The 23,584-nt window shown below is 46.8% G+C and overlaps 2 protein-coding genes across 4 annotated transcripts; one reads left to right on the top strand and one right to left on the bottom strand.

Annotated features, from left to right (window-relative positions):
* Positions 1-953: 953 nt before the first annotated feature.
* On the bottom strand, positions 954-10,479 carry SLC25A38 (solute carrier family 25 member 38). 3 transcript variants are annotated; one of them, XM_058039064.1, is made up of 7 exons: positions 10,405-10,479; positions 8,368-8,489; positions 7,635-7,719; positions 6,954-7,133; positions 6,357-6,525; positions 5,523-5,689; positions 954-4,660 (listed from the first exon to the last, which is right to left on the bottom strand). In XM_058039064.1, the coding sequence occupies exons 1-7, from the start codon at positions 10,477-10,479 to the stop codon at positions 4,538-4,540; spliced, it is 921 nt and encodes a 306-aa protein (XP_057895047.1). In that variant the 3' UTR covers positions 954-4,537. The 3 variants fall into 3 exon arrangements, with proteins under 3 accessions (XP_057895047.1, XP_057895056.1, XP_057895062.1); XM_058039073.1 differs by lacking the exon at positions 10,405-10,479 and adding an exon at positions 9,473-9,542; XM_058039079.1 differs by lacking the exon at positions 10,405-10,479 and adding an exon at positions 9,314-9,411.
* Positions 10,480-14,232: 3,753 nt separating this feature from the next.
* LOC131091824 (C-C chemokine receptor type 8-like) lies at positions 14,233-16,239 on the top strand. Its single transcript, XM_058038120.1, has 2 exons — positions 14,233-14,286; positions 15,160-16,239. The coding sequence occupies exons 1-2, from the start codon at positions 14,233-14,235 to the stop codon at positions 16,237-16,239; spliced, it is 1,134 nt and encodes a 377-aa protein (XP_057894103.1).
* Positions 16,240-23,584: the final 7,345 nt, after the last annotated feature.

Here is a 23,584-nt window from a genome sequence, read left to right as displayed (position 1 = left end):
TACAACCACAGTGCCTTTAAACTTTCAATTTTCCCCGCTTTCTATCACCCAAAAGGGTTGGGTATCTTATCTGCTATCTCTTCTCACAGCTGGGGCAGCTGTCAGCAGCGTGGATGGCAACACCCACTACACAGGAGGTGGTTCTTCAAGGCAGCAGAGAGAGAGGAGAGCTCTGGGGAGCCCTGTGTGCAGGAGCAGGCACTATCCCAGGCCTAACTTGCTACCAGGAACCTGCACAAGAATTTAGGCTCAGCTGGCACAAGGCTGCATCTCAGCACTGTCTGGTAGGTCTGTCACACACAGATAACCCTCCATGTGAGAATGTATTATCTAATGTATTATCTAAGCAAGTAAAGAGGCTTGGGATCTTCACATCTGGAAGATGCACATCTCAGTATCAACAGTGTTTTGCTTAGCACAACCTGCATGCTACTGAATCCCAGGACCATACTGTGACAGCAGGAGGAGATCCCAGCAATCCAGCATTCCCTTGCAGGAGACAATTGTGTCCCAGGCACAATTTCTGGTCCCCTGCTGAGATCAGACTGCATGAGTAGCAGAAACGTGTTCAGCAGGAGACTAAAAACAGTTTCTCCCTGGAGAGCTTAAAACCCCACTGTCCTGAAGGCAGGTATTTCACCAGCTAGTACAGGGATTCAACAGCAGGCAGGCAGGCAGAGGAAGCTGTGTAAAACACAACATTCCCCAGTGCTGTGTGGTTTTTCCATTTAAGCAAAGTTGATTTAGGTTGTACTAGCACAACCTGTGCATATTATACACCACAGAAAAAGAGAATATTCCTTGCCTTTTATGGGCTCTGAACACATGCAACAGTCCTGTCCTCTTGGGAAACTCCTTTTGCCTTCTTAATCCCTCCAATCCCTTGTGCATTTAATCAGTTTGGGGCTTGTCTGTTTGGGTTCTTTAAAAGAAACACTGAAGAGATAATATCCTTAATTTTAGCAACCAGTTTTTAATAAAAACATATATTAGATCTTTTCACATAAATATTCTATATAGATACATACTATATAGACCCACAATACTCAAAGCTGTGCAATGTTTCAAAGCTCCAGTTCTGTTTAAGAGACTAAGAGAAAAAAACAAACAAATCATCACACAGAAGAAGTGGAAACATAAAGTTTCTAAAGCATGAATAATCAGACTATTTCTCTTGTGTCCTTACAACTCACTTAAACACTGCCTGCCTCAACATGCCAGCCAGCTGTGTTCTTAGCCACAGCTGCAGGGGCAAGCAGAGACAATGCATGCAGAACAGTGCACTGCCAGCAACAGAGGTCATTCCAAGAGGGATCCCACTGCCATCCTGAAGTGCACAGAGGGAGCACACCCCTGTCTCTGGAATCCAAGCCAAGATGGCTTTGGAAATGATTATCTGACAAGACTGTTAGTGCTGAACTGCTGGCATGATGGAGGTAGGTGATTAAATACCTCTGTCCAGATCTTTTATTTTATTTTCTTTACCTTTAGGCTGTACAGTGACAATTTGCTGTTAAGAATAAGCATTAAACCTCAAGGGGAATGCATCTAAACTTCAAGTCCATGCACTTGATTGTCTTGACTTGCTATAGCTCTCAAAGAGAAACTTCAATAAATCACTTCAGAAACAGAATGTTTTTGAAGAGGGGAAAGGGTGAAGGACAGTAAGGATCAGAGCTGCAAAATAGTCTTATGCCTGACCATGTGATAAAGCTTTCAGAACAGATTGAAGCAGAACTTCAGGCTTTCCCTTCTCCCATACATGAAACCTGACAAAAGAAATAACAAAGAGAAACAAACAAGCTTGCATCACAGAATTCATTCTCCCCAACTCACAAGTAGATAAGCTTTAGGATTTGCAGCACTCATGGTAGATGTAACACAGTGCAGTTTAGATTCTCTATTTCTTAAACCCAGAGGAGCCCAGGTTAATCCACAAGCCAAAAACCATACAGTTTTTCACTCTACTCCAATAACAAAGCACCAGAGCAGAATGGAAAAACCTTCCCAAAGTAAAAGCTAACACTGCTTTAGGCCAGATTAAAACAAACAAACAAACAAACCAACCCACAGTAGACCTTAAAACATTAGCACATGGAAATAAACTCTCTGCTTCTTTTGTTACTTGACCAGGCAGAAGTACAGAGACATAAAAGCCACCAAAGTGTTCCTGAAATTCAGGTTTCTGATGAGGACTTTATTTAATTCCAGATTACCTTGCATTCTTTGCTTGCCTGCCTCATTTTTAAGAGCTTAAGTTTCTGTCTGCACAGGTTGCTTATTGCTTTGGCACTGCTAAACCAGGAACAAAATATGTGTGAAGCACCTTGCAGGTGACCCCACACGCTGCCCTTGGCTACCACAGCCCAGGATGTTCAACAGATCCAATTCACATGCCAGATTTATAAAGCACCAAATAAATAAATAAATTCAGGCTCCAGCACAATTCTGGCTTGATCCCATACACAGGGGAATAAAGGACAAACGAGGTAACTCATCTGATTGCCACCTTATTCTGCCAGGTCAGCAATCCCAGACTTGGTTCCCCAGCTGTGAGTCAGTAGTGCTCAGGATAGCAAACAAGCAGGATGTGCAGTTACCAGGGTTTCATGCACTCTCACAAGTTCTGGTCACTAAGGGCAGAAGGAACAGCAAAAGAAAGGAACAGGTGTTCACATTTAGGATTTAGCAAATAACGAGCCACATGCCTGATTTGATGCAGTGCTCTGTTGCTAACACATAGATGTGCACACAGAACCCTCCACCACCATTCTTGGAGACTCCTGCACTGCAGAGCACCAGCCTCCCCTCACAGATGGGCTCAGTCTGAAAACAGGCAGCACTTTCCAAGCCTCCATTCTGTCCTCTTACACTTCCCTCAACTTTTACATCAGTCATCAAGCATTCTTGGAGTTGAAATCTGGTAAAGAACACCTTTAACAACCCACATCCCCTCTGTTCTTGCACTCGGGAAGTTGCCTGGGCAGGCAGTGACTGTCCAAAATACACTTTAAAATTTATGAACAGGTAGGTAGCACTGGTTGTTCATACAGCTACAGTGTTGTATCCTCATGTTTAGAGACAGATGCTCTGGTTCTAAAGTAAATTGCATTATCCCTAGATCTTTAAGAAAATAAAAGCCAAAGCTAAGTCTTCTGCAAGGCACTACAGAACAGGATGCACACTTCCACACCAGCTTCATGGCTATGCTAACAGAGCTGCAAGGGACCCAACCCATCACAGAGGCACAAGTGGAGGGGGGATCAGGCTGCACCTGGCACACACTGTGAGGTCTGAGTAACACAGCAGGAAAGAGTAAGAAGGCACAGAGGATGAAAAGTGTATTTAAACTCAGGCATACTCAAACGTGGACTACCTGATAAAAGGATCAGCCAGGAAAATGGGAAGGGTCTGTGTGGAGCCCTAAGGGAATTAAAGGTCACTACCAAGCACCCACAGGACTCAAACCTTGGAGAAAGCTTACAGAAATAGCAACCTTTTCTTTCCAAACCAAAGCATACTCCACATGCAATCAGCAATGTTTTAAGGGAAATCTGAAGTGCTAGTATCTACATCTGTTTCCACTGTACATTTATGCATTATGAGCCATGGCCCTAAAAGCTACATCTAAGGACCAGTTCATGCTGAGGGTGTTGATCAGGGATTAACAAATAAAGAATAAGAAGCAAACAAGTCTCTATGACAACTGCATTAAAAAATCCAACAAAACCCCTCGAGTGTTTCTGCTGCAGTTAGACCAGCAGCTTTTTTTTTGTTTTTCAGAGAACAAGTAGAACTTTGGTAGCAATCAATTCTAAAGTGCCTTATGCTCCTTAATTACTGTGCAAACTCTGCTGTAGAGGCAGAAGGACATTTCAAGAATGTTAAGGTGCTCAATAACATAACACAGAACACAGGAAGGTGGGTCCAGTTACTGTCTCTGTGATCAACCACAGTACAAAAGTGATGGCAGAGACCATGTTTGTAGCTTTTTCTCTGCACTTCATTTCTCTTCCACCCATGCCCACAATGCAAGCATCACAACACACATCCAGTTTCCCACCAGGGCCTAGTGCTCCCCTGTGAGAATAAAGCATATGAGCAAGGAGGATCTATATCAGGTGGTGATCACTGTGGCCTTTCTGGCCATGCCCACAAGGAATGGGCTAGCAGGTTCTGCCACCACTGTTTTCTCCTCAAACACTTTTGCTCTAATACTGTCTCATTGCATAAAGGTGGTGAGCACAGAGTTATTTTTAAAAGGGGCTTCTCAGCATAGTTACCAGGCTGTGAAAACCTTGCCATTTCCCACGGCAGTCTGTAAATGCAGTCCTTCTGGAATGCATTGATCAAACAACGCAAAGATCCAGTCCTTCCTTTCCTCTACTTGCCAAAAGGCCATATCCCCTGTCTCATGAAGGGCTTCCTTCCTGGCTGAGGAAGGCTTATTCCTCTGTGGAAGTGGGAACTCCTCAGTGCCAGTTGATCACAACAAGCGGGAGAAGGAGTGAAGCTGGTCCTTTCTCATGCAGCTCAGTCAGGATTTCAAGCCCATTTTTTCCATCATCTGTTCATACACCGTCCATGCCATTGCTGCCATCAGAGTGCGCCTGAGAACTCGGGGCACACCGCCTCGGAAAAAGCCAACCAGCCCAAAGTCCTGCAACAGGAGATAAACAGCAATTCATCCCAATCTGCCTAGAGAGTTTAAATTTCTCATCATTTATTGCATGGAAGATCACAGGATGTATTTCAGCTCTGACCCAGATCTGTCTCTGAAAGACCCAGGTTTAAACAGCTTTTAGTGTTTAGGAAGAACCTGTAGCACTGCACTACTGCAGGGCTACCCAGCAAAGCAGGAAGAGCAGTGAGTGGGAAAAAGAAAGGCCAAGACAACAGCTGGAGAAAGCCACAGTCAAGTCCAACAAAGAGAAGGCAAGAGTGTAATCATTTTGAGACACTACAGTAAAATAACTAGTCTTTGCTTTAGACCTTCGTATTTACAGAAATCTCTCAGCTATTCTGAGATTTCTAAGTATTGAAGCAAGAAACATAACAATTTGAGGGAAAAAAAGGTACACAAAAATGCATACACAAATAAAGAGATTACTGCTTAGGCATAGAGTTCAATATGGAAACAGAGTAAATCTGCCAAGATCTGCCCTTCTAACAGCAGGAAGGGAAAGGTGGGCTTTGACTACTTCTCCACCCCATTCCTGCAATAAAGACCCGGGCATTTATTTCTCTTCTGATGCCTAAAGAGCAAAGAATTATTTTGCAGCTGGTTTGTATCTGAAACCAGAATTTCACACTGCACACTATAGTCTTGGTCTACCACAGCATGATCCCCTTCACCATCTTGAAAATGCCGACACTGAATTGTCCAACTGCAAGAGCAGATGAAGCACTGACACTTGTTCACCTCCTTTAAAAGGCAATGACTTCTCCAGCAAAGCTGTGCTTTGAGCAAGGGGATCAAAACTGAGGATGTGGTTGTGCATGTCAGAAGGGATTCACCTCACCTTGTAGATAAAGGCAATGGCCTGGCTTGTCCTGTGGTACTTTTGGGGTGACAGCTGCATGTGTGTTTTGATGACATCAGCAGGCTGCGTTGCCAAAGAGGCCAAAATCCCCGCCAAGATCCCACAGCCAAAATTCAGCAAGGGCATGAACACTGAATCCAGCTGGTCTGCAACAGAGCAAAGGGAAGGCACTCAGACACCACTCAGGCCACGAACACTCATGCTGTGTGACAAAGTGAAAGCCATTGAATGGTTAGATCAACAGCAGAACCTAAGAGAAGTTAAAATCCATGCAGCTAGAGAAACCTTTCAAGGGGATAGGTGGCTACCAGTCAAAAGTTAGAACTATTAAGAAGCCCCACTTGCTGGGGAACTGAATTTGACAGAAAATCAGAAAAGAAAAAATTGTACAAAAGTTGCCCCAGAAAGTTCCAATATCAGAGAAGCCTCAGTTTAGTGGAAACTGAGTGGTAAGCAGACAAGCAGAAGCAGCAAGCAGTGCTTAAGGCACCCTGTCTTTCAACTGTTCACTAACCCAGTTATGCATCAGCCTTCATGAAGACAATCAATCAATTTAGGGCCAGTCTCCATTTCTGCACTGACCTCAGCTATAGGTCTACAGTTCTCCACAGGCACATGTGAATGGGTGAGTGAGTGAGTGAGTGAGTGAGTGAGTGAGTGAGTGAGTGAGTGAGTGAGTGACCCAAAGCCCTAAAGGAGACTAATTAAACTTCCGAGGTGGAGGGCAACAAGCAGAGCATGCAGGCTGTCAGCTGCAGGGCAGGATCTGAGAAGAGGAACTTTTCCACTCCAGCATCCAACACTCAGCCTCACCCTGAGGTGTGAGGCTTTTGGTCTGTGTGTAGAACATCAGGTAGATGCCAGAGAAGGGCGCATCTCGCAGCAGCGTTGCCGTGAGCCCACTGAACATGCCACGAGGCCCCTCGGTCTGATAGATACTCTTCAGGGCTCCATACACACTCCCATAGCCAAATCTTCCACTCTGCAAGAGCAGACAAAGGTCAGTCATCCATGTGCCAGGCACAGGTTGAGGAGCCCTACACACACCCTGAGGATATAACATCCAAACAAATTGTGAATTTAATGTGATGCCCAAGATGGCAACACAGACGACAACCCAAGGCAAAAACCGGGTCTCACCTGACTCAGTCTTTAAAAGAATCCTTCAGAGAGGTAAGATATGGAAGATGCTACACAAACATTGCATACAACTGAAACTTATAAATCTTAGGGCGAATTCTATTTCATCTTCTGGCCCAAATTTCATTTCCTGCACAATGTGTGAACTGAGGTGAAATCATGACTACATTCCTGGCTGTACCCAAGTGGCAGCAACCTTCTCCAGGCAGATTTTGCATCACAAGGAAGGTGTGTGACTCCATTAACAGGGGACTAATTGTAAAGTCATACCTCATATCGGGTCTTCACCACAGTCACTGGCAACATGCAAATCCCAGAAACTGCACGAGCAGCAGCACCCAGGAAGACAGACTCCAGAGCTGTGGGTGAACGGTCCACAAGAAACCTTTGCTTCATCACGTACAAAGTGCTGAAGTAAATCCCAACCCCAGGAATACATCTTGCAAAGGACTTCAGGAGAAATGGAAGCAGATGAAGAAAGGATGAACATAAGACAAAATATACTACAGAACATTTCTGAGACTGTTCAACTTGACAGGAAGCTTTGTAGAAGACAAACATATCACTAAAGCTAACATGCTGAGGAGAGAAAATAAGGTAGAAATCATTTATGCCACTGACAGACAAATTATTCAAATGATGCCAGGATTTATTGCATTCCTCAATGGCGGTTTTCTAGGAACAAGATATTCCAAACCAAAATGAAGTTCTTGCAGTTGCCACACCACATTTGCAAAAGTATTCAAATGTTCAGCTGCTCAGGACTGTCATAACCAAATCAAAGAAATTCACAACATTAATTCCTTAAAATAGAATGTAATCTAAATTATGTCATTTCCCTCATAATTGTAGAAGAGTTGGCTATTAAATTCAGGCAGACATAATTATCAATAAACAGTAAGCTTATCTATTTACTTGTTTTTACAGGTCAGAGTTAAACCAGCCACTTACTGGAGAGACACCTTTCCAGAGCCCCAGAATACTCTCAGTACGAACAACCCTAAAGAGCAGCGTCACCATCCCAGCACGACCAGACCTGAAATAAAGACAAGACAGGAACTGAAGAAATTACCTGCTTCTGCTCCTTGGCAGATGTTTTCCACAGCCACCTCCTTCACTCATCTGTGCATTAACTCAGCACCTCCAAGGTGCTCTTCCTCATCTCAGTCTGCTTTTCTTGGTCAATCTTTCCAGGGCTTCTCCATCACCTTCTGTATCTCACAATTTTTAACTTCCAGGGCTTCTCCATCACCTTCTGTATCTCACAACTTTTAACACCCATTAGTGGTTTTAGTTGCTCATTCCCTTTGTTAGCAGCAGCAGATTGTAGGTTGACTACACCAAGCTGCATGCATGAAAAATTACCTGACAACCACACAGGTTTTTTTTCAGGCAGAGGATACCCCATGAAACTGCACGGTAGCTACTCCAGCAAACACCAGTCTCTCAGATGAGAACAGATGTTGAGGTTACAACTTATTCCAGTGGCATTCATAACCACTCACAGACATTTTTGCTCTTCTGGAGCAAAATAACAATCCTTCTCCATAGTATAAAAATATACCTCCTCTTTTACAAAGCCTGATTTCCCAGATTACAACTCTGAACTCCAAGCCCCAGCCAGCAAATAAGGCAGAAGCCTGTGGCAGAGCACCTCCAGGCAGACACATCCCCCTCCTCTCACCCATCCACAGCAGGCTGCAGAGCTTGCAGGCGCGTTTTCAGCAGGTCAAGTGGTTGGAAGAGGAGTGTGGAACAAGTGCCACTGATGGAGCCGCACACAAAGGCCTTTAGGACTGGATGCATCTGGAAGAGGAAGAATAGAACTTTAAATGGCCATTTAATTAAGAATGGCACAAGAGGAAATATTTCAGCAAATACATCGCATGCTATAGGAACGAAGGTGTGCTGATGCCAGATGCTAAAGTAGCTGCTTAAGGCACAGGAAGCTTTTCCAGACCTTTTCTGAGACTGATCAAGTTTTATTTTTTGGGTTCTCTGCTTTTTCTGAGATTGTTCCAGAATCTCCCTGATATTCGGTGGTTGGTAAGAGTCTTCTGAACACCATATCTACCAGCAGCCATTAGGTTACCCTTTGCCACGGCAAAGGAAATAGGTGTCCCCTTCCCACCACCCACCTGTACCTTTGCCGCACTCCCATCCACCTCGGCTGGCAGCAGCTCCAACCCTTCCCTCCCACGCCCACACCGCGGTCCCCCCGCTGCCAGAGGCACTGGCGGGGAACCCTGCCCAGAGCCAGACACAAACCCTGCCCAGACCCAAACCCAAACCCTGCCCAGTCACAAACCCGAACCCTACCCAGACCCAGAAGCACTCAAAAGCCCCGCACGGCCTGCTCAGCTGAGGCTGCCTTTGCTGCCCACAGCGGCACTCCTCGGGAAATAATACCCCAGGAGGCACAGAGCCCACTGCAGGGTGAAGATTTTAGAGAGGGTTTATATTACTATAAACATATAACGGTGTTTGCTAATGAAGAACGCGTTTCTGCGCTAATCACGACAGACTAGAAAGCACGGACAGATCAGGAGCAGCGTGGGGCACGCTCCGAGCCAGCAGTGGCAGCCCCGAGGTCCGCCCAGACCCACCGTCACGGACCCGTCCCCTCGTACCCCCGAGGCCGCGGAACACGGCGCAGCAGCGCAGGGGGTGCAGCGAGCCCCCCTCGCCTCCCACGGGGGCGCTGCCCCCTGCCTCTCCTCGGCAGAGCGAGCGAGGAGGGCCCGGCGCAGCGACGCGACCCGGCCGAGCCCGGCCCGGCGCAGCCGTACCTCCGCCTCCCGGCCCGGCATCCCAGCGCCGCCCGCAGCCCCCGAGCGCGGCGGGCAGCGGCGAGGCCCAGCCCCGAGCCAGCCCCTCCCGGAGCACCGCCCACCCGGCGCATGCGCCTCCCGTAACCCTTCGGTCGCCGCGGCCTCGCTCTGCCGCGACCTGGGGCCGGCTCCCTTCCCGGCGCTTTTGCCCCGCATCGCGTGTTTGTCACGGCCTTTGGACGTTCTACTTCGAATCGTAAACGGAAAGGGGCTGAAATGGGTCTCTGAAGTTCATCTCGGTCCAGCCCCTGTGCTACGGGAGGGGACGCCACCCGCTAGCCCACACTGCTCCATCCAGTGTGGCTTTGAACACTGCCGTGTTTGGGGCATCGACAGCTTCTCTGGACAACCTGTTCCAGTGTCTCGCCACCCGCACAAAAAAAAAAACACCCCAAAAAATTCTTTCTAATAGCTAACATAAATTTCCTCTCTTTCAATTAATACCTGCTACTCCCTGTCCTGTAATTGCAGTCCCGATGAAGAGTCCCTCTCTGGCTTCCCTGTAGGCCCCCTCCAGATACTGGAAGGCTTCTATGAGATCCCCACAGAACCTTTTCTTCTCTAATCTGATCAGCCCCAATGTTCTCAGCCTGTCTTCATAGAACAGGTGCTCCAACTTTGTGGCCTCACCTCCAACAGTTTAACGGCCTGAAGCTGGGGTTGCCAGAATTTACTCAGTTCCAGCAGCTGTACTCTATATTCCAGTGCTGTATCCAGCAACTGAGCCCCAGCGCGCTCTGTCAGACATGGGCAGTGGGAAGGGTCAGTTCATAATGACAGCTTTCATGTCTTCCCTCAGTTCACACCTCCCACATCCCCACAAAACCAGCTTCCCATGGATACCCATGGTGTTGTTCAAAAACCTGAGATGCACACTGATGCATCCTTACCCCTGTTGCTAGTGTTTCCACTTGCTCATCCACATCCTGGGCCCTGAGCAGAGGAAGGCTGGCTTTCCAGAGCATTGAGGAAGTGAGCACCAAAATGAAGAGTTTCAGTATTAGACCTGTGCCAGCCCTGAGACTGGCTTCACAGTGCCTGCAGAGCCAGACACTGCTTATCAGCAACAAAACTGGAGGAGCTGGGAGGAGCAAGTTACGGCTTTGGAAGCTGCTTTTCTAAGAATTGCCTGTTTGCTGGGCCTTGGCCAAGTAAGGAACGACATGTCCAGAACGTCATGCTCCAGGTGTTCCGAGAAAGAAAACCCTGTGTGCAACAGTAGCCATTATGCACAAACTACTTCCTCTCCTGTGCTCACTTTGCCTTGTGGCAGCCCCTGGAGAAAGAGAGAACATACTTCTCTGAGAAAATGTTGCACACAGGCTCACAAAAGCACTTCCTTACGAACTCCCACTTCCCTTTGGCAAGCTCCTTTCTTGTTAAGCAGTTCCCTCCTTGGTGAGTGAATGCCTTTCATTTCATCAGCTAACTTTGTCTGCTGACTCATGGAAAAAATCAGCTTGTCCTCTTCCCTCCTAGTGCTTCTTTCCTCACCTTACATCTTGCTCCACTGTGCACTAACACAGATACAACATGCATCATCACAGGCTGCATGGGAATCTCTGCTCCACTGCCTGGAGCTCTTCCTTCCTCTCCATCTTCACCAGCTGTGGGCTCTGCAGGGCATTTCTTTCACATATTCTCACTCTGTCACAGCTGCTGCTGCTGCACAGTGTTTCTGAATCACAGAGGCACTACCAATATCACCAATGGGCTTAGCTTTGACCAGCGGCAGGGCCGTCTTGGAGTCAGCTGGAACTGGCTACTGTTGAGAGTTTTTTGCAGGACAACGGGCATATGCAACATATGCACAATCCAGCCTTCATAGAAACTGAGTAAGGTCACAATGCCCTTGAAGGACACGAAAGAAGAAGAACGCACTCAGAAAGCAGATGGTTCAGGATGCAAAGGCAGGCAAGAAAACCACAGCGAGACACATGAAGAAGAAAAACTAACTAAAATTCTAAAATTAACTGAAGTATTAAAATGCTTGCGTAGAAGGATTTAACCAATCATTTATTAGCTTGAGGCATGAACAATAGAGAACAGTATAAATACAGCTTGCTTTTTGCAATAAATCAGCTTCACTTGATCATTTTGATCATGGTGTGATGTCCCATTACTGATCCTCCACAGGGTACTACCACCACGGGGGCAGATTCTGGCATCTTCTCACATCAGGCAGCCCTGCATCCCTCTTGCTACCAAAACTTTTCCTTTTAAACCCAATCTGTTATACAATTGATTGTATAAGGAAGCTGTCTGGGATGTATGTGTCATTTTGAAAAAGCCCCTTTGGCTATTTCTTTTGGCGTGTTTCTGGCTGTTCTGGACGGGATTGGGTAAGTAGATTGTCTAGAGGACTAAGCTTAACTGTAGTAAGGCTGACAAACTCAAGTGATGCATTTAAAATGTTTTTATATGGAACTGGGGATGGTGTGGCTAGATTCTCTTACTCCATATCTTTGAGTGGAGCAACAATTGACATTTTTGTAGTTTTCTGAAGCAAGATGGGCTGCAACAATATTGGCCAAGTGGCTTGCATCCCAAGAAAGAGTTCATCCAGCATGAAACCCTGGCAGCAGCAGCAGTCTCCAGGTTATTACCTTGCTGTAGAAGCCTTTTCTTCCTTAAAATAAGCCTCATGATGAACGAAGAGGTGAAACAGCGCTGCTGATCTCTCACATCTCTGCAGGGATGTGCCTCAATTCTGCAGGGATGCCCAGCAGAGGGAGCCGCGTCCCTTCGTGTCGCTGTCCTTGTGCTCTGATAGCCTGTCATCTCTGTTTAGGAGATGAAAGATGAGAGGCACGGAACTGCCAAATCCCGTTTGGTGGACACATCTTTTTCCACATTGAATAATTCCTGGTTGTTTTCTTTTCCACTTTAGCACCGAGAGAGTTGTGAGTGCCGTTTTAATCCTGCATTAGGGCAGTGGAGATCAAGCTTCAACACTGCCAGCAACTGCATGTAACACTGCCTGTAACAGAAGATTGTGTTTCTGGTTTTAATTCTTAGTTTCAGATTTTGTAAGAGTTAATACCCAGCAGAGCTTGGCTGTCATGGCTTGACTCACATGTAAAACTTTGACCTAATGTCACACTGCCCACCACGGCCGAGGAAAGCCATCTACTGCTACACATGCAATAGTTGCAGATTTTCTTGGTTCACAGAAATTTATCCCTCTGCCTTTGGAGCGATGGTGAGTGAAGGTGAACATCCAAAGGGTTTGAGAAAGGGTTTGAATTTCCATTTGGAATGGTTTGTTGAGAAATGCTATGGACTGATGCCCAGTGAGGTACTCTTTGTTCAAAAACAAACAAAATGATGATATGACTTGTTGCAGACAGGTAGAAATATTATAAAAGAAAGGTCTTTTTAAATATGGTTTAGACCCTGCTACTCTAGTTAAGCTAGCAGTAGCTTCTAAGTTACCATAAGGAAAAGTCGTAAGAATGAAGACAGCACAACAACCTATTCTAGTAAGAAAAATAAGTTTGCACCTGCATAAACAATAGATCTGTCTCATGAGAATCAGTGAAGAAAATATGTCAACAATCCATGAATAGAGAGATTTGGTGGAAAGGTAAAATGACAATTAGTAACCAATTAATTGAGCAAGAAAACTAGTAGCCAATTGGAGTTGAGCACAAGGTCTGTGAAAAGTGTATAAAAATGAATTATATTAATAAAGAATTGGCTTTTTCTGCTTGAGGAAACTGAGTCCCATCTGTTTATTAATGCAACACAACTTGCCTGAATTTCAGTAATGCACCAAGCTCTAGTGAGGAGCAGCAGTATTTAAGGAGATAACACACACTTCAAATGCTCCCTGTTGCTCAGTAGGGCTGCTCCTTCCCCTGTATCCTGTGTTGTGGGGAAGACTGGGGACAGCTGTGGGATGGAAGCTGTGTTGGGTCTGGATGTGGTTGCAGTGGGTATGTGGTAGGGTTGGTGGGAATTCAGGGCTGCTCAGGGCTTTATTTCAGTGTTAGTCTGTGAGAGCATCCTGCAGCATGCGTATTCTGGGAAGAAAGGTTCAAATGTACTTGGCAGTGTTAGGATTACAGTTGGACTCAATGATCTTAAGTGCCTTTTCCAACCTAAATAGCTATGATTCTATGATCATTTCCCTTAGGTATTCCTGTCTGTGCTCAGGTGGGTGCGGGGGGAAGGTGCCTTCCAAGGAAAAATGAAATGTTGAAGCCCTTTGCCATTGCTGGCTATTGGCAGCATTGGGCCATCCCCCTTAGTCATCTTCACCAAAAGCCCTAGGAGCAGGGCAGAGACAGCACTACTTACTCTCTCCTAGACACCAGAACTTCAGAGCAGGGACATGCAGGTGGGAGACAGGAGCACTTCAAAGATGTGGAGGAAATTGCAGATTTCTTCCACTGAAGAATGTAAATGCTCAAAATGAAAACTTTGTGATCATACAGAAGATAAAGCTGACATTTCCGTTCTGTGGGTGTTAAGTACAGAGGCTGAACTTAAGGCTGGCTTGGGGTTTTATACATCTTTAATGTAGCAGTGGTCACACAGGGAAAGCGACTTTAGGACTGTGCACTGCCACAGTAAGGACCTTACCAGCGACTTGGCATTGCAGCATAAGCTAAGGTAAATATTGCCAGCCTATATACTCAAAGGTATGCCTGCTTCTTAAAAATATGCGATATAAAGACAGGGTTTTTGCACTCTTTCAGACACAGAGTTGGATTATGGAGCAGAATTTGACAGACCTGCTGGGCAGCATTGGCTCTGAGGACATATTGGTGAGTCACTCCCTGCCGGGCTCTCTCCTGCAAGCCGGGGCCAGTAGCGCATTTTAGAGGTTCAGTTTTTCCTGTGGGGATACAGTGGAGATAGTGGGCATTCAGAAGAAACCACTGTGATTGTTGTTCTCTGGAAAGAAACAAAACACAGGGTGAAAATATCTTTAGCTGATGACACTGTGCTTGTGGAAGAAGACTGTCCTTGAGGGCAGAGGTAGTGCTAGGAGTGTCCTATGGAGGACATCCTGTCAGGGACGCTGCTCTCCATCTTCTTTAGTTGTTTGCTGTCACAAGTACTGCCCTGGGGGGTGGGCGAGCTGCGAGGAGCTGGTGAACAGGAGGGGGACATGCCACTGCTGCTGGTGCATCCCATTTCTGGCACTCAGCTAACTGGAAACAAAGCTTTTGGGAGATGAGTGTTAATATGTCAGTTTCTCCCTGGGCCACGGTCTCTTTCTCCTTTCAGAAGGAAACATGAATTAGGACCCCAAAAGCCATATCAGGGGCTCTCAGCCTCCTGGCCATGCCCATGTTGTTGCTGGTTTGAGGATGGTCCCTGTCTCTGGTCTTAGTACCCTACCTGGACTCAAGCATGGGCCATGGCCCCACATGGAGCCAGCAGGAGGATGCTGGTAACCTCTACCACCACAGCTGTGTTTTCCTTGATCTCCTCTGCCCCTGTGATGCTCCAGGATTCATCCTGGGTCTTACAGGGGGATGGCCAGTCACTCGTGTTCATTCCTCATTTGCATCTTATACCACAGCTGTGGCACATCTGTTTTGTCCTCATGTAGCTTGGTGTGAGCAGACTCGTGCCAGGTATATCTGCTAATGTGGGATTTGGCTCATATGAATTTCATTGTCCTTGAACAGATGAGTTACATCTCACCAACACCTAACTCCTCTGCAGCCTATGAATATGCCTTGTACTACTCAGAGCTACACATCATCTGCAATCCTGAAGGTGTTCCAGCATTTGCATCTACCTTCTTTCCAGTGCTGTACTCCATACTGTTTGTGGCAGGCCTCGTGGGAAATGCTTTGGTTGTTTGGATTCTGGCAGTTTCCATGAAAATCAAGACCATGACTGACGTGTATCTGCTGAATCTGACAGTCTCTGACCTCCTCTTGATATTCTCCCTGCCCTTCTTGGTTCAGTACTCCATTGTGAGCCAGTGGAGTTTTGGAAATGCACTGTGTAAAATTATCAGCTCAGTTTACTTCATTGGTTTCTACAGCAATGTCTTCTTCATAACCATCATGAGTGTCGACAGGTACTTGGCCATAGTCCACTCCCTCCATGTCCAAGGGATTCGGACAACTGCCGTTGGCTTTATCACCAGTCTGGTCGTTTGGGCAGTTGCCATTTTAGCATCAATGCCAGACTTACTTTTTTTCCAGGAAGTGAATGACAATAACCAGATTAAGTGCCTCCCTCACTATCCTGATGGCCACAATGGCTGGAAGACTTTCAGTAATTTTTTAGTCAACATCCTGGGGTGGCTAATCCCTGTTGTTGTCCTCGTTTTCTCCTATCACAGCATCTTGAAAAACCTTCAGAAGTGCCATACCAAGAACAAGTACAAAGCAATTAAACTGGTTTTTATTGTTGTCGTTGTGTTCTTTCTCTCCTGGACCCCTGTCAACATTGTGCTGTTTTTGGACTCTCTGAGGAACATGTCCATCATCGACGACTGCCAGACAAGCCAAAGGCTAGACCTAGCCGTGGAGCTGACTGAGGCACTCTCCTTTGTCCACTGCTGCCTCAACCCAGTCATCTATGCTTTTGTGGGTGAGAAGTTCAAAAAGCATCTCTGTGACATTTTCAAAAAATCTGCATGTTTTCTGTCGAACTGCAAAGGCTGCGGGGCTTTCAGTGGGCGCAGCCTGGACAAGCACTCCTCTCTGCACACAAAGTCCTCACAGTTGTCTTATGTTGGCACTGTCTTGTAGAACAAGTACAAAACTATCATCCTGGACAGGTGACCTAAAATTGAGAAATCCTCCACTGTGCATCCACAGCCATCGACTGTTTGAGCAACCTTTTAGGACACAAAAAGTAGAAGCAGCTGCTTGGTTTTGCTTTTATTGTGGTTGCTTTTGGTGTTCTCACTTTTTAGAGGTTTTCTTTTTTTTTTTTTAATCATCCTCCCTTTCCCTAGGCACCTCCTGCCTTGCTTGCTTCATGAAATTACCAGCAGACTCCCACACAGCCAGAGCAACATGGAGAGGTACCTCAGAAACATACCATCCCCCCTTCAGACTCATTACTGAAAAGAACTGTTTATGTTTCCAAACCCTGGACACTTGGCCGTTCCTTCTCTTGTCTCAGCAGAGTGTGGTGGCTTTGTGAGCAGGGATGGGACTCACTGCAGAAGTGGGAGCCTGCTCTTTGGAGGAAAATGGGGCCCAAGCTTAAGGTGTCATGCCAGGGCCTGGCTCCCAGCTGACAGATCTGAACAGTGCTTCCAGCCCCAGAAGAGCTTAGTGAGCGAGTAATTGGATAAGCAACCAAGAAATAAATGCTGTCCATGTTTTCGTAAAATCAATATCAATTAATATCTAGGTATGATCCTGATCATCCTGACTCCCTCTTCTACCAGGGCCTGCAGCTTCTTGGCTGGAAGGGTTTGAAGCTGTAGCTCAGAAATGATGCTGTGAATGTCAAGCAGCAGCCCCTATGGGAATGAATGAGTGCTGTAGGAGTGGATGGAGAAATTTTTACCAGGAAAAAGGCTGAAGAGTGGAAAAAATAGTGGGTGTGAGCTGTCACATGTCGCTATCAGGGGACTTTCTGAACAGTTTTGAACTTTTTGAACTGGTAACTGGTGTGCCAGTGTGGTCACTGCTCTTGAGCAAGCATCTGGGGTTGACATTCCAGCTACTTGGAATGACTGATTTTATATATGTGAATGGCTACCCATTCGTATAGATATATCTATATGTATCTGTATGTATAGAGCTATATACATATGCATGCATATCTGTACTTGCCCGTGTGTGTATATATACACAAATACACACCCATACACCCATATATATACTTTTATATGTGCAAATACTGTTAGATAAATGCAATGGTTTTCTAAAGCTTTTTGTTCTCTTCTGTTTGTCCCTACAAGATAGCACCGTATTTTAAGTTTCATAATAAAGACACTGTGTGCAGTATAATTGCACTATCTTTACATCTGAGGAACCTGTTTCATCGTTATTTGTGTCACCATCTGCATTTCATTCTGTCCTGGACAGATCTACATGACTGACAGTCCTTCCAGCTGCCTCTTCTCTGCCCCCTCTTCAGTTCAGCAGTACAGTCTCTACCTTTCAGGTGCCTTATTGCCAGCCAGGCCTTTTTGGATATACAAACCCTCATGTTTTCTAAAAAGGGTTTCACAAAAACTCAGGGCAAAGCCAAAGGGTGGTGGGCAGGAGGGTGGCACCAACTCTCTCCCCTGCAGGTTCACAGTGTGAGCCCTCTGGAGCACAAGAGCACAGAAGCACAAGAGATGGGAATGATTTCTGCAGCCTCAGCAGCCTCACCCTGCACCCCTTGTGCGAGTGCTTTGGGACAGGTGCTGGGACCCATTTGCCCAAGCTGGCAAGATGATGATGGCCTTTCTCTGGTTGCTGAGCATGTCTGCTGGGGGACATCTTCCTCTGCTCAGAGGTTTCATTGATTGCTGTTATGTAGCTGTTGGAGGGAGGCTGTGATCCAGGGCTTCCCCACAAGGGCTGTAACCCAGTGGCATGAGGGTAGCCTAAACATGCAGAGCCTTCTTTGCAGTCTTTCACTTTTTGAGCTCTCACTGGAGGAAATCCTGCCCTGTTGTTGCCACAACACCTTCTAGCAAGGAAGCAAGAGATGTTTTCTGCAGCTTAAAGGGTTTTTCTGCCAGAGGCAACTGGCTTCTGTTTTATCTGTTTTATCAGCAATAGCAGGAGCTCTGAGTTGGACCTGACCTCAACTTCTCCTCACTGCCCAACTGCTTTAAGCTGGTACTGCTGCCTTCCTGTGCAAAGGGAGAAGGTGATACCCACATCTGGGGAGTGCTTTGCTGGCAGGAGCTGCCCTGTGTTGCTCTGGGTGGCCAGAAACACTCCTGTGGGTCATAGAGCTCCTCTGCTTTCTGAAGGGATGAGCCTGGAGCAGTCTGCTGCCCTTCCAGTGCCTGTGAGAGCATTGAGAGCAGAAGACACCTTCCTGTATCTGTGCAAGCTGACAGCTAGAGGAAAATTCCAAATTTTAGGGTTTTCCCAAGAGCAGGGATCACAGGAAGCTGAAGCTAAAGCATCCAGCACAGCCCCAGTGCCTGCTCACCTACTTGCATAAAAGGTACCCAGCACAGCTGTTCCACCACAGCTGTTGTATGGCTGCTGCTCATATCTGCTGCTTACCTTCACATTCTGATCTTGTTTTTTCTTTCTGCTGAGATAATGCAGGTTAAAGAGGATTTGGAATGATGTTGGCACATGAAAACAGTCAGATGTAATCATGTTTTGGCTTCTGCACATCATCTTAAAACAGAGACCACATTCAAGCTTAAACCTAAAGTGCATACTTGTTTTCTTTTGATTTACTAGTGTTACTTGCACCAGAGGGTCCCTCCTACAGAGGTTCTCTTAGAAAGATGGAGACTTTGTCTGATGACACTCATGATGCTCTGGATGGAAAGGCCTTGACAGGCTGGAGCACTGCAGTGGCACCGGGGTGCTCATCACTTCCCACACTGCAAGCATGTGCAGCAGTTGTATGGGCATGTTTAAGGACCATGCTGTTCAACCACAGCAGCAAAAGTGGGATGTATGAGGGAGGACATGCCAGCTTATGATGTTGCTAGATCCCTCAGAAAATAGTGTCAAGTGGGACCTAGCAGATTGTTCCTCATCTCAGCTCTGAGCTGCAGGACTGCCACTTTAGCACAGATAATCATAGTCTGTTGTCCCAAAACAGTAAAATATCCTGAAATAAGAAACTAGTCCATATCTGGCCTTTTCTGGCATTATGCTGAAGCCCCCTTCCCAAGGCAACATGGAGACAAACTTATTAAATCCTTGCCAGAATCTCTGGCCTTCAGGCCACTTGTTCAGGCCAGTGCATGCAGTTTGGGGATGAGGATGGGACTGACTTGCTGCTGCCTGGAGGAGCCCTGCCAGCCAGCAGCACAACTCTGCCTCTTTCTGTTGTGGTAACATGCAGCTACAGCTGGAGGTCAGAACCAGGCAAAACTTTAGGGAGGAGAAAAAGAAAGGTTAATGAAGGGTATTTGTGTCCCACTCTTCTCTTAGCTGAAGGATGCTCCTGTGCAGGGATGGGCCTCTACATTAGCATACATGAAAATGCCCAAGCCTGACTCCCAAAGTTAATTGTGTCATATCCAGGAGAATCCTGTTTTATTTTCAGCCTCTTGAAAATGCTTTTTATATATACAACTATATGTGTACCAATTATGAAGCAGCATGGAAATTGCTGGTCCAGAAAGGTGCCTCATGACAGAAGAAAAAACCCCATGACTTTAGCTATTCTGTCCAGATATAAAAATAGTTTGGGGAGTTGAAAGGTAATTATAACTTCAGTCTGAACATATCAGATTTAACTGTAATGTGTGGGCTGATATTTATATTTGGTTAACGGTACCTTAAATGTTAATGTCCCTTAAAAGGCAGCAAGTAATACTGGACAAAGCAAAGCTGCTCCTGTAGGGCGTCAGTTTTGACGCACGACTTGTGAGCAGTGCGCTTCTGCTCTAGGTAAATCTGTGTTTCTGCTGACTTGGCTGAAATGCCAAAATGCACGGAAACAGGTCACAGAAATCCCCACCTCAGAGTAGCACTGATTTGGGTTCCTCCAGCCTCTGCTGACGTGTGTGTCTGCTGGGGCCTCATTCTGACCCCACATAGCTCTCCGGGCCTCCGGGTGTCCCTGCGGCTCTGCTGTGCTTTCCAGCAGCCAGTGCAATGCTGGCGTCAGCAGCTGGGTCAGGCTTACCACGTTGGATGAGCTCTATGCAAGAGAAAAGTACCACCAGGCAAACAGCAGTGCCAGCTCTGTCACCCCAGCAAACAACTCTTCCTCCCCATGCTCCGATATCCAGGCAGATTTCCCACTAACATTAATGAATGTGCATGCAGGTCTGCATTGCCAAGACATTCATCCCTTTCTTCACCTGGCACCCTTGGAGGATGTGCAGTCTCTGTGATCCTCCACATGCCTGAGTTCAGAGAAGGTGGGAATGTGCGTGCAGAATGTGAGGATGGACAGAAGGAAGGAAGGAAGGACAGAGCCCTGGCCTAACACAGCCTGCCAGGACATTGCAAAAATATTGATTGCCCTTGGTGTTTGAGTCAGCACCAACCTTGACTGCAGCCCGCAGCAAGGTAAAGAGATCGGTGTAGCAAGAAATGTTTGCAAACCCGCTGCCTTTCCTATACAACAAGGAGTAGAGGAAACAGGTCTCGTTCCCTAATGCTCAGGTATTCAGCTGGGCTGAGAGCAAAGAGCAATGCTGGGTGGTTTTCTTGGCTCTTTGTCCATGCTCACTGCAAGGCAGGCAGCATTTCCAATTTCCTCTCTCCCTATGTCTGCATCTGTCTCTGTACCCATGCACATCTTGCACCACCATCTCTGCACATCTCGGTGTCCCCAGCACCACCCTTCCCTGAAGTGTGCTCAGCTGCAGAGACAGGGGTGGTGCTGGTGCAAATGTACCCAACAGCTTCACCTCTCATAAGCAGCACAAGGGAGAGAGAGGGGAGGGGGTGAGGGAAGGAGGGAGGAAAGGCAGTTCTTTATTCAGCATCTCGAACAGCAGCTTGCTGTTGGAGTGTGGCTCTGCAGCCATTCCTCCTGCCTGCATGAGCCTGGGAGGGAAGGGATGCGGTTGCCCAGCCAAAGGCTTCTTCCCATCTTTCTTGGGCCGTCTTTGTTGGAGCTGACCTCACGAGCAGGGCAGCCTCACAATGCACTGTGAGTGATCAGCGTAACTCAGATACACCCTGAAAGAGGCGGGTCCGAGCAACTCACAGGCACATCACCTATCCCAGGGGAGGAGGACACCTGCAGGAGACCTGGCTGAGCCTCTGCCACCTCTCCAGGGCAGGACAGCACCTTATCTGTGTGACAGCTGGAGCTCAGGAGCACAATGGGGTCACCAAGGCATGAGTGAGCCTAAGCGCTAAACTGTTTCGTTGTCCCTATCCCGTCTGTGACATTTCTAACTTGGGAACAAATGTTTCTCTTAATTTTTGGTATCTGTTTGAGCCACACTCCTTCTGCTTGTGGAAACTGTGCAAATATTCAGCTTTCTGTCACTCTTCCCTTCAGCAGCCCTCAGAATGAAACCTTTTCATCCCTAGACATGACTTCTCTCTTCCTCAGTCTGGATAATTTCTGCATCTCCACCTTTTAAATGTAGAATAAATGCAGCTCCCACCAGTTGCTCCCACCAGAGCTCAGTTGTCTTCTTGCATGTCTGCAGAACAATGCCATGAAGGGATGAGGCTCCATCTGCTGGGTTTTGTCTCAAAAGTGAGGCACAGAAATGGTTTCTGTGATTTTTGGGTGTGTCTGTGTGTGAGCGGCTGGTGCTCACATCTGCACCAACAGCTGCCGGACAGCATGGGAGGAACAGGACGCCGATGTGGCAGGGGCGCAGTTCCACAAGTGCCTCTACCCAGCTGACAGAAAAGATGAGAGTTTTGGAGAAATGATAAGAGAAAAGATGCCCAGCAGGGGTCAGTGCAGTCACGGCTATGGTGTGTGTCGTGCTGCTGTGCCATGCAGGGCGGCTCTGCACCCCAGAGCTCCTGTGGGACTCAGGGGCTCCGTCCCGGGAGGATGGTGCAGGTACCCCCAGGCCACTACTGTTCTCCGTTGGCCTGCAAAGGGGACTCCAGTGGAACTCTTGAGAACCAAGAGAGCCTCTTTTCGTAGAAAATCACCACCATCAGGCTTTCCTCCATGGCAGCAAAAGCAGAGTGTGATGGGGAGAGCAGCATTTTGATCCTTCAAACTAGACAATTCTTTACCGAGTGCTTTAGTCCACAAAGCTTGAACTTGCCAGTGATACTGTGCAAAACCCTGCCTCCCCAAGCTGACCTGGCAGCCTGGCACAGAGCAGGAGGAGATGCCAGTGGTGTTGAAGTACCTCTGGTCTCCCCAGATATTCAAGAAATGAGTTTTCAAATTTGGAAGGCCACTCAGAGGGATGTGGAATAAAAAGAACAGTGTGTTTGCCCCTCTTTATCCACAGGGTCCCTGCACATACCTCCTTTACTTTTGATTTCTTCCTGTAAAATCATTGTGTGCCTCCCAGCTGGGAAAGCAGCACACTGCACCTGGCCCTTCCCAGGAAAAGTCTCTCTGGTTACAAGGGATGCAATGTCTTTTTTGTTTTAGCTTGGAGAAACAAAAGATGTTTTCATCTATAGTGTATGTATCTGAATGAAAATCTTTTCAGCAGCTTCCTCAGAATTTTTTATTCCTGAGCTATCCTCAATATGAGTGAACAGAGGCTGAAGATGGAGAGCAGATATATGGTTGATGTGGCAGTTGCCTTTCAGGTGGTATTGGTTTCACATCTCTCTATGCTGCACTACAAGTGCACACCATAATAATGAGTAGCACTCTTATCTAGGTTTATCACTCATAGCAGAATACAGCAGAATGCCTTTAGTGTCTCCCAGGGATGCCTGCTGAGGATCTCTGTGAGTCAGCTTGACTTGGTTTCTCTTTAATTGAAGTCTCCAGATAAAACCTGTGTGGGTAAAATTTGGCAAACTTCATTTCCTTTTTAGGTTAATAGCCTGCTCTGTGCTTGGTTCCAGTTAAATTCTGGGCACACAGGAGGAAGAGGTTGATGACCACCTTCAAGAGAACCCTGTTGCTAGGAGGTTCTTTCTACCTGGAAGTAAGCAATGCCTGGGGTCAGCCTCTCCTGCTGTTACATATGGGAAGTCCTGACCCCCCTTCTTTTTGGTTTTTGCCTACAAAAAGCTACACCAGAGGTACTGTGCTGAGTATTGGTGACCTAGGAGCGGGTGCCTGTCACTATGACAGTTCCTGAAAAATCCCTTCACCAGGATTACTTCTCCTGGGAAGATGAGGAGCCTCAGCTTCTCCATGTTTTGCTGCTCCAGAATGTGATTTGAAGAATTGTTTACCCCACATGTGAATTGTTTTTTTTCTTAATTACCAATCCCAGTCCAGCTGTGTCAGACTCTCTGGTCAGTCACGGGCCTTTATTATTCATTCTTGTCTAGCCTTCTGATGTATCCTTTCTCTTTATTTAGTATAGTTTTA

This window comes from Melospiza georgiana, chromosome 1, assembly GCF_028018845.1.
Source record: "Melospiza georgiana isolate bMelGeo1 chromosome 1, bMelGeo1.pri, whole genome shotgun sequence".
Taxonomy (NCBI): Eukaryota; Metazoa; Chordata; class Aves; order Passeriformes; family Passerellidae; genus Melospiza; species Melospiza georgiana.
Note: the sequence above shows the minus strand (reverse complement) of the source record. Positions and strands in the feature narration are given on the sequence as shown.

Excerpts from the sequence above, each read along its gene's own strand:
- SLC25A38 (XM_058039064.1), bottom strand. The coding sequence starts at position 10,479 with ATGCTCTGGAAAGCCAGCCTTCCTCTGCTCAGGGCCCAGGATGTGGAT. Across the intron at positions 7,720-8,367 it reads CTGCAGCCTGCTGTGGATGG|GTCTGGTCGTGCTGGGATGG; the intron begins GTGAGAGGAGGG and ends TCTTTATTTCAG. Across the intron at positions 5,690-6,356 it reads CAAAAGCCTCACACCTCAGG|ACCAGCTGGATTCAGTGTTC; the intron begins GTGAGGCTGAGT and ends GCTCTGTTGCAG.
- LOC131091824 (XM_058038120.1), top strand. The coding sequence starts at position 14,233 with ATGGAGCAGAATTTGACAGACCTGCTGGGCAGCATTGGCTCTGAGGAC. Across the intron at positions 14,287-15,159 it reads TTGGCTCTGAGGACATATTG|ATGAGTTACATCTCACCAAC; the intron begins GTGAGTCACTCC and ends GTCCTTGAACAG.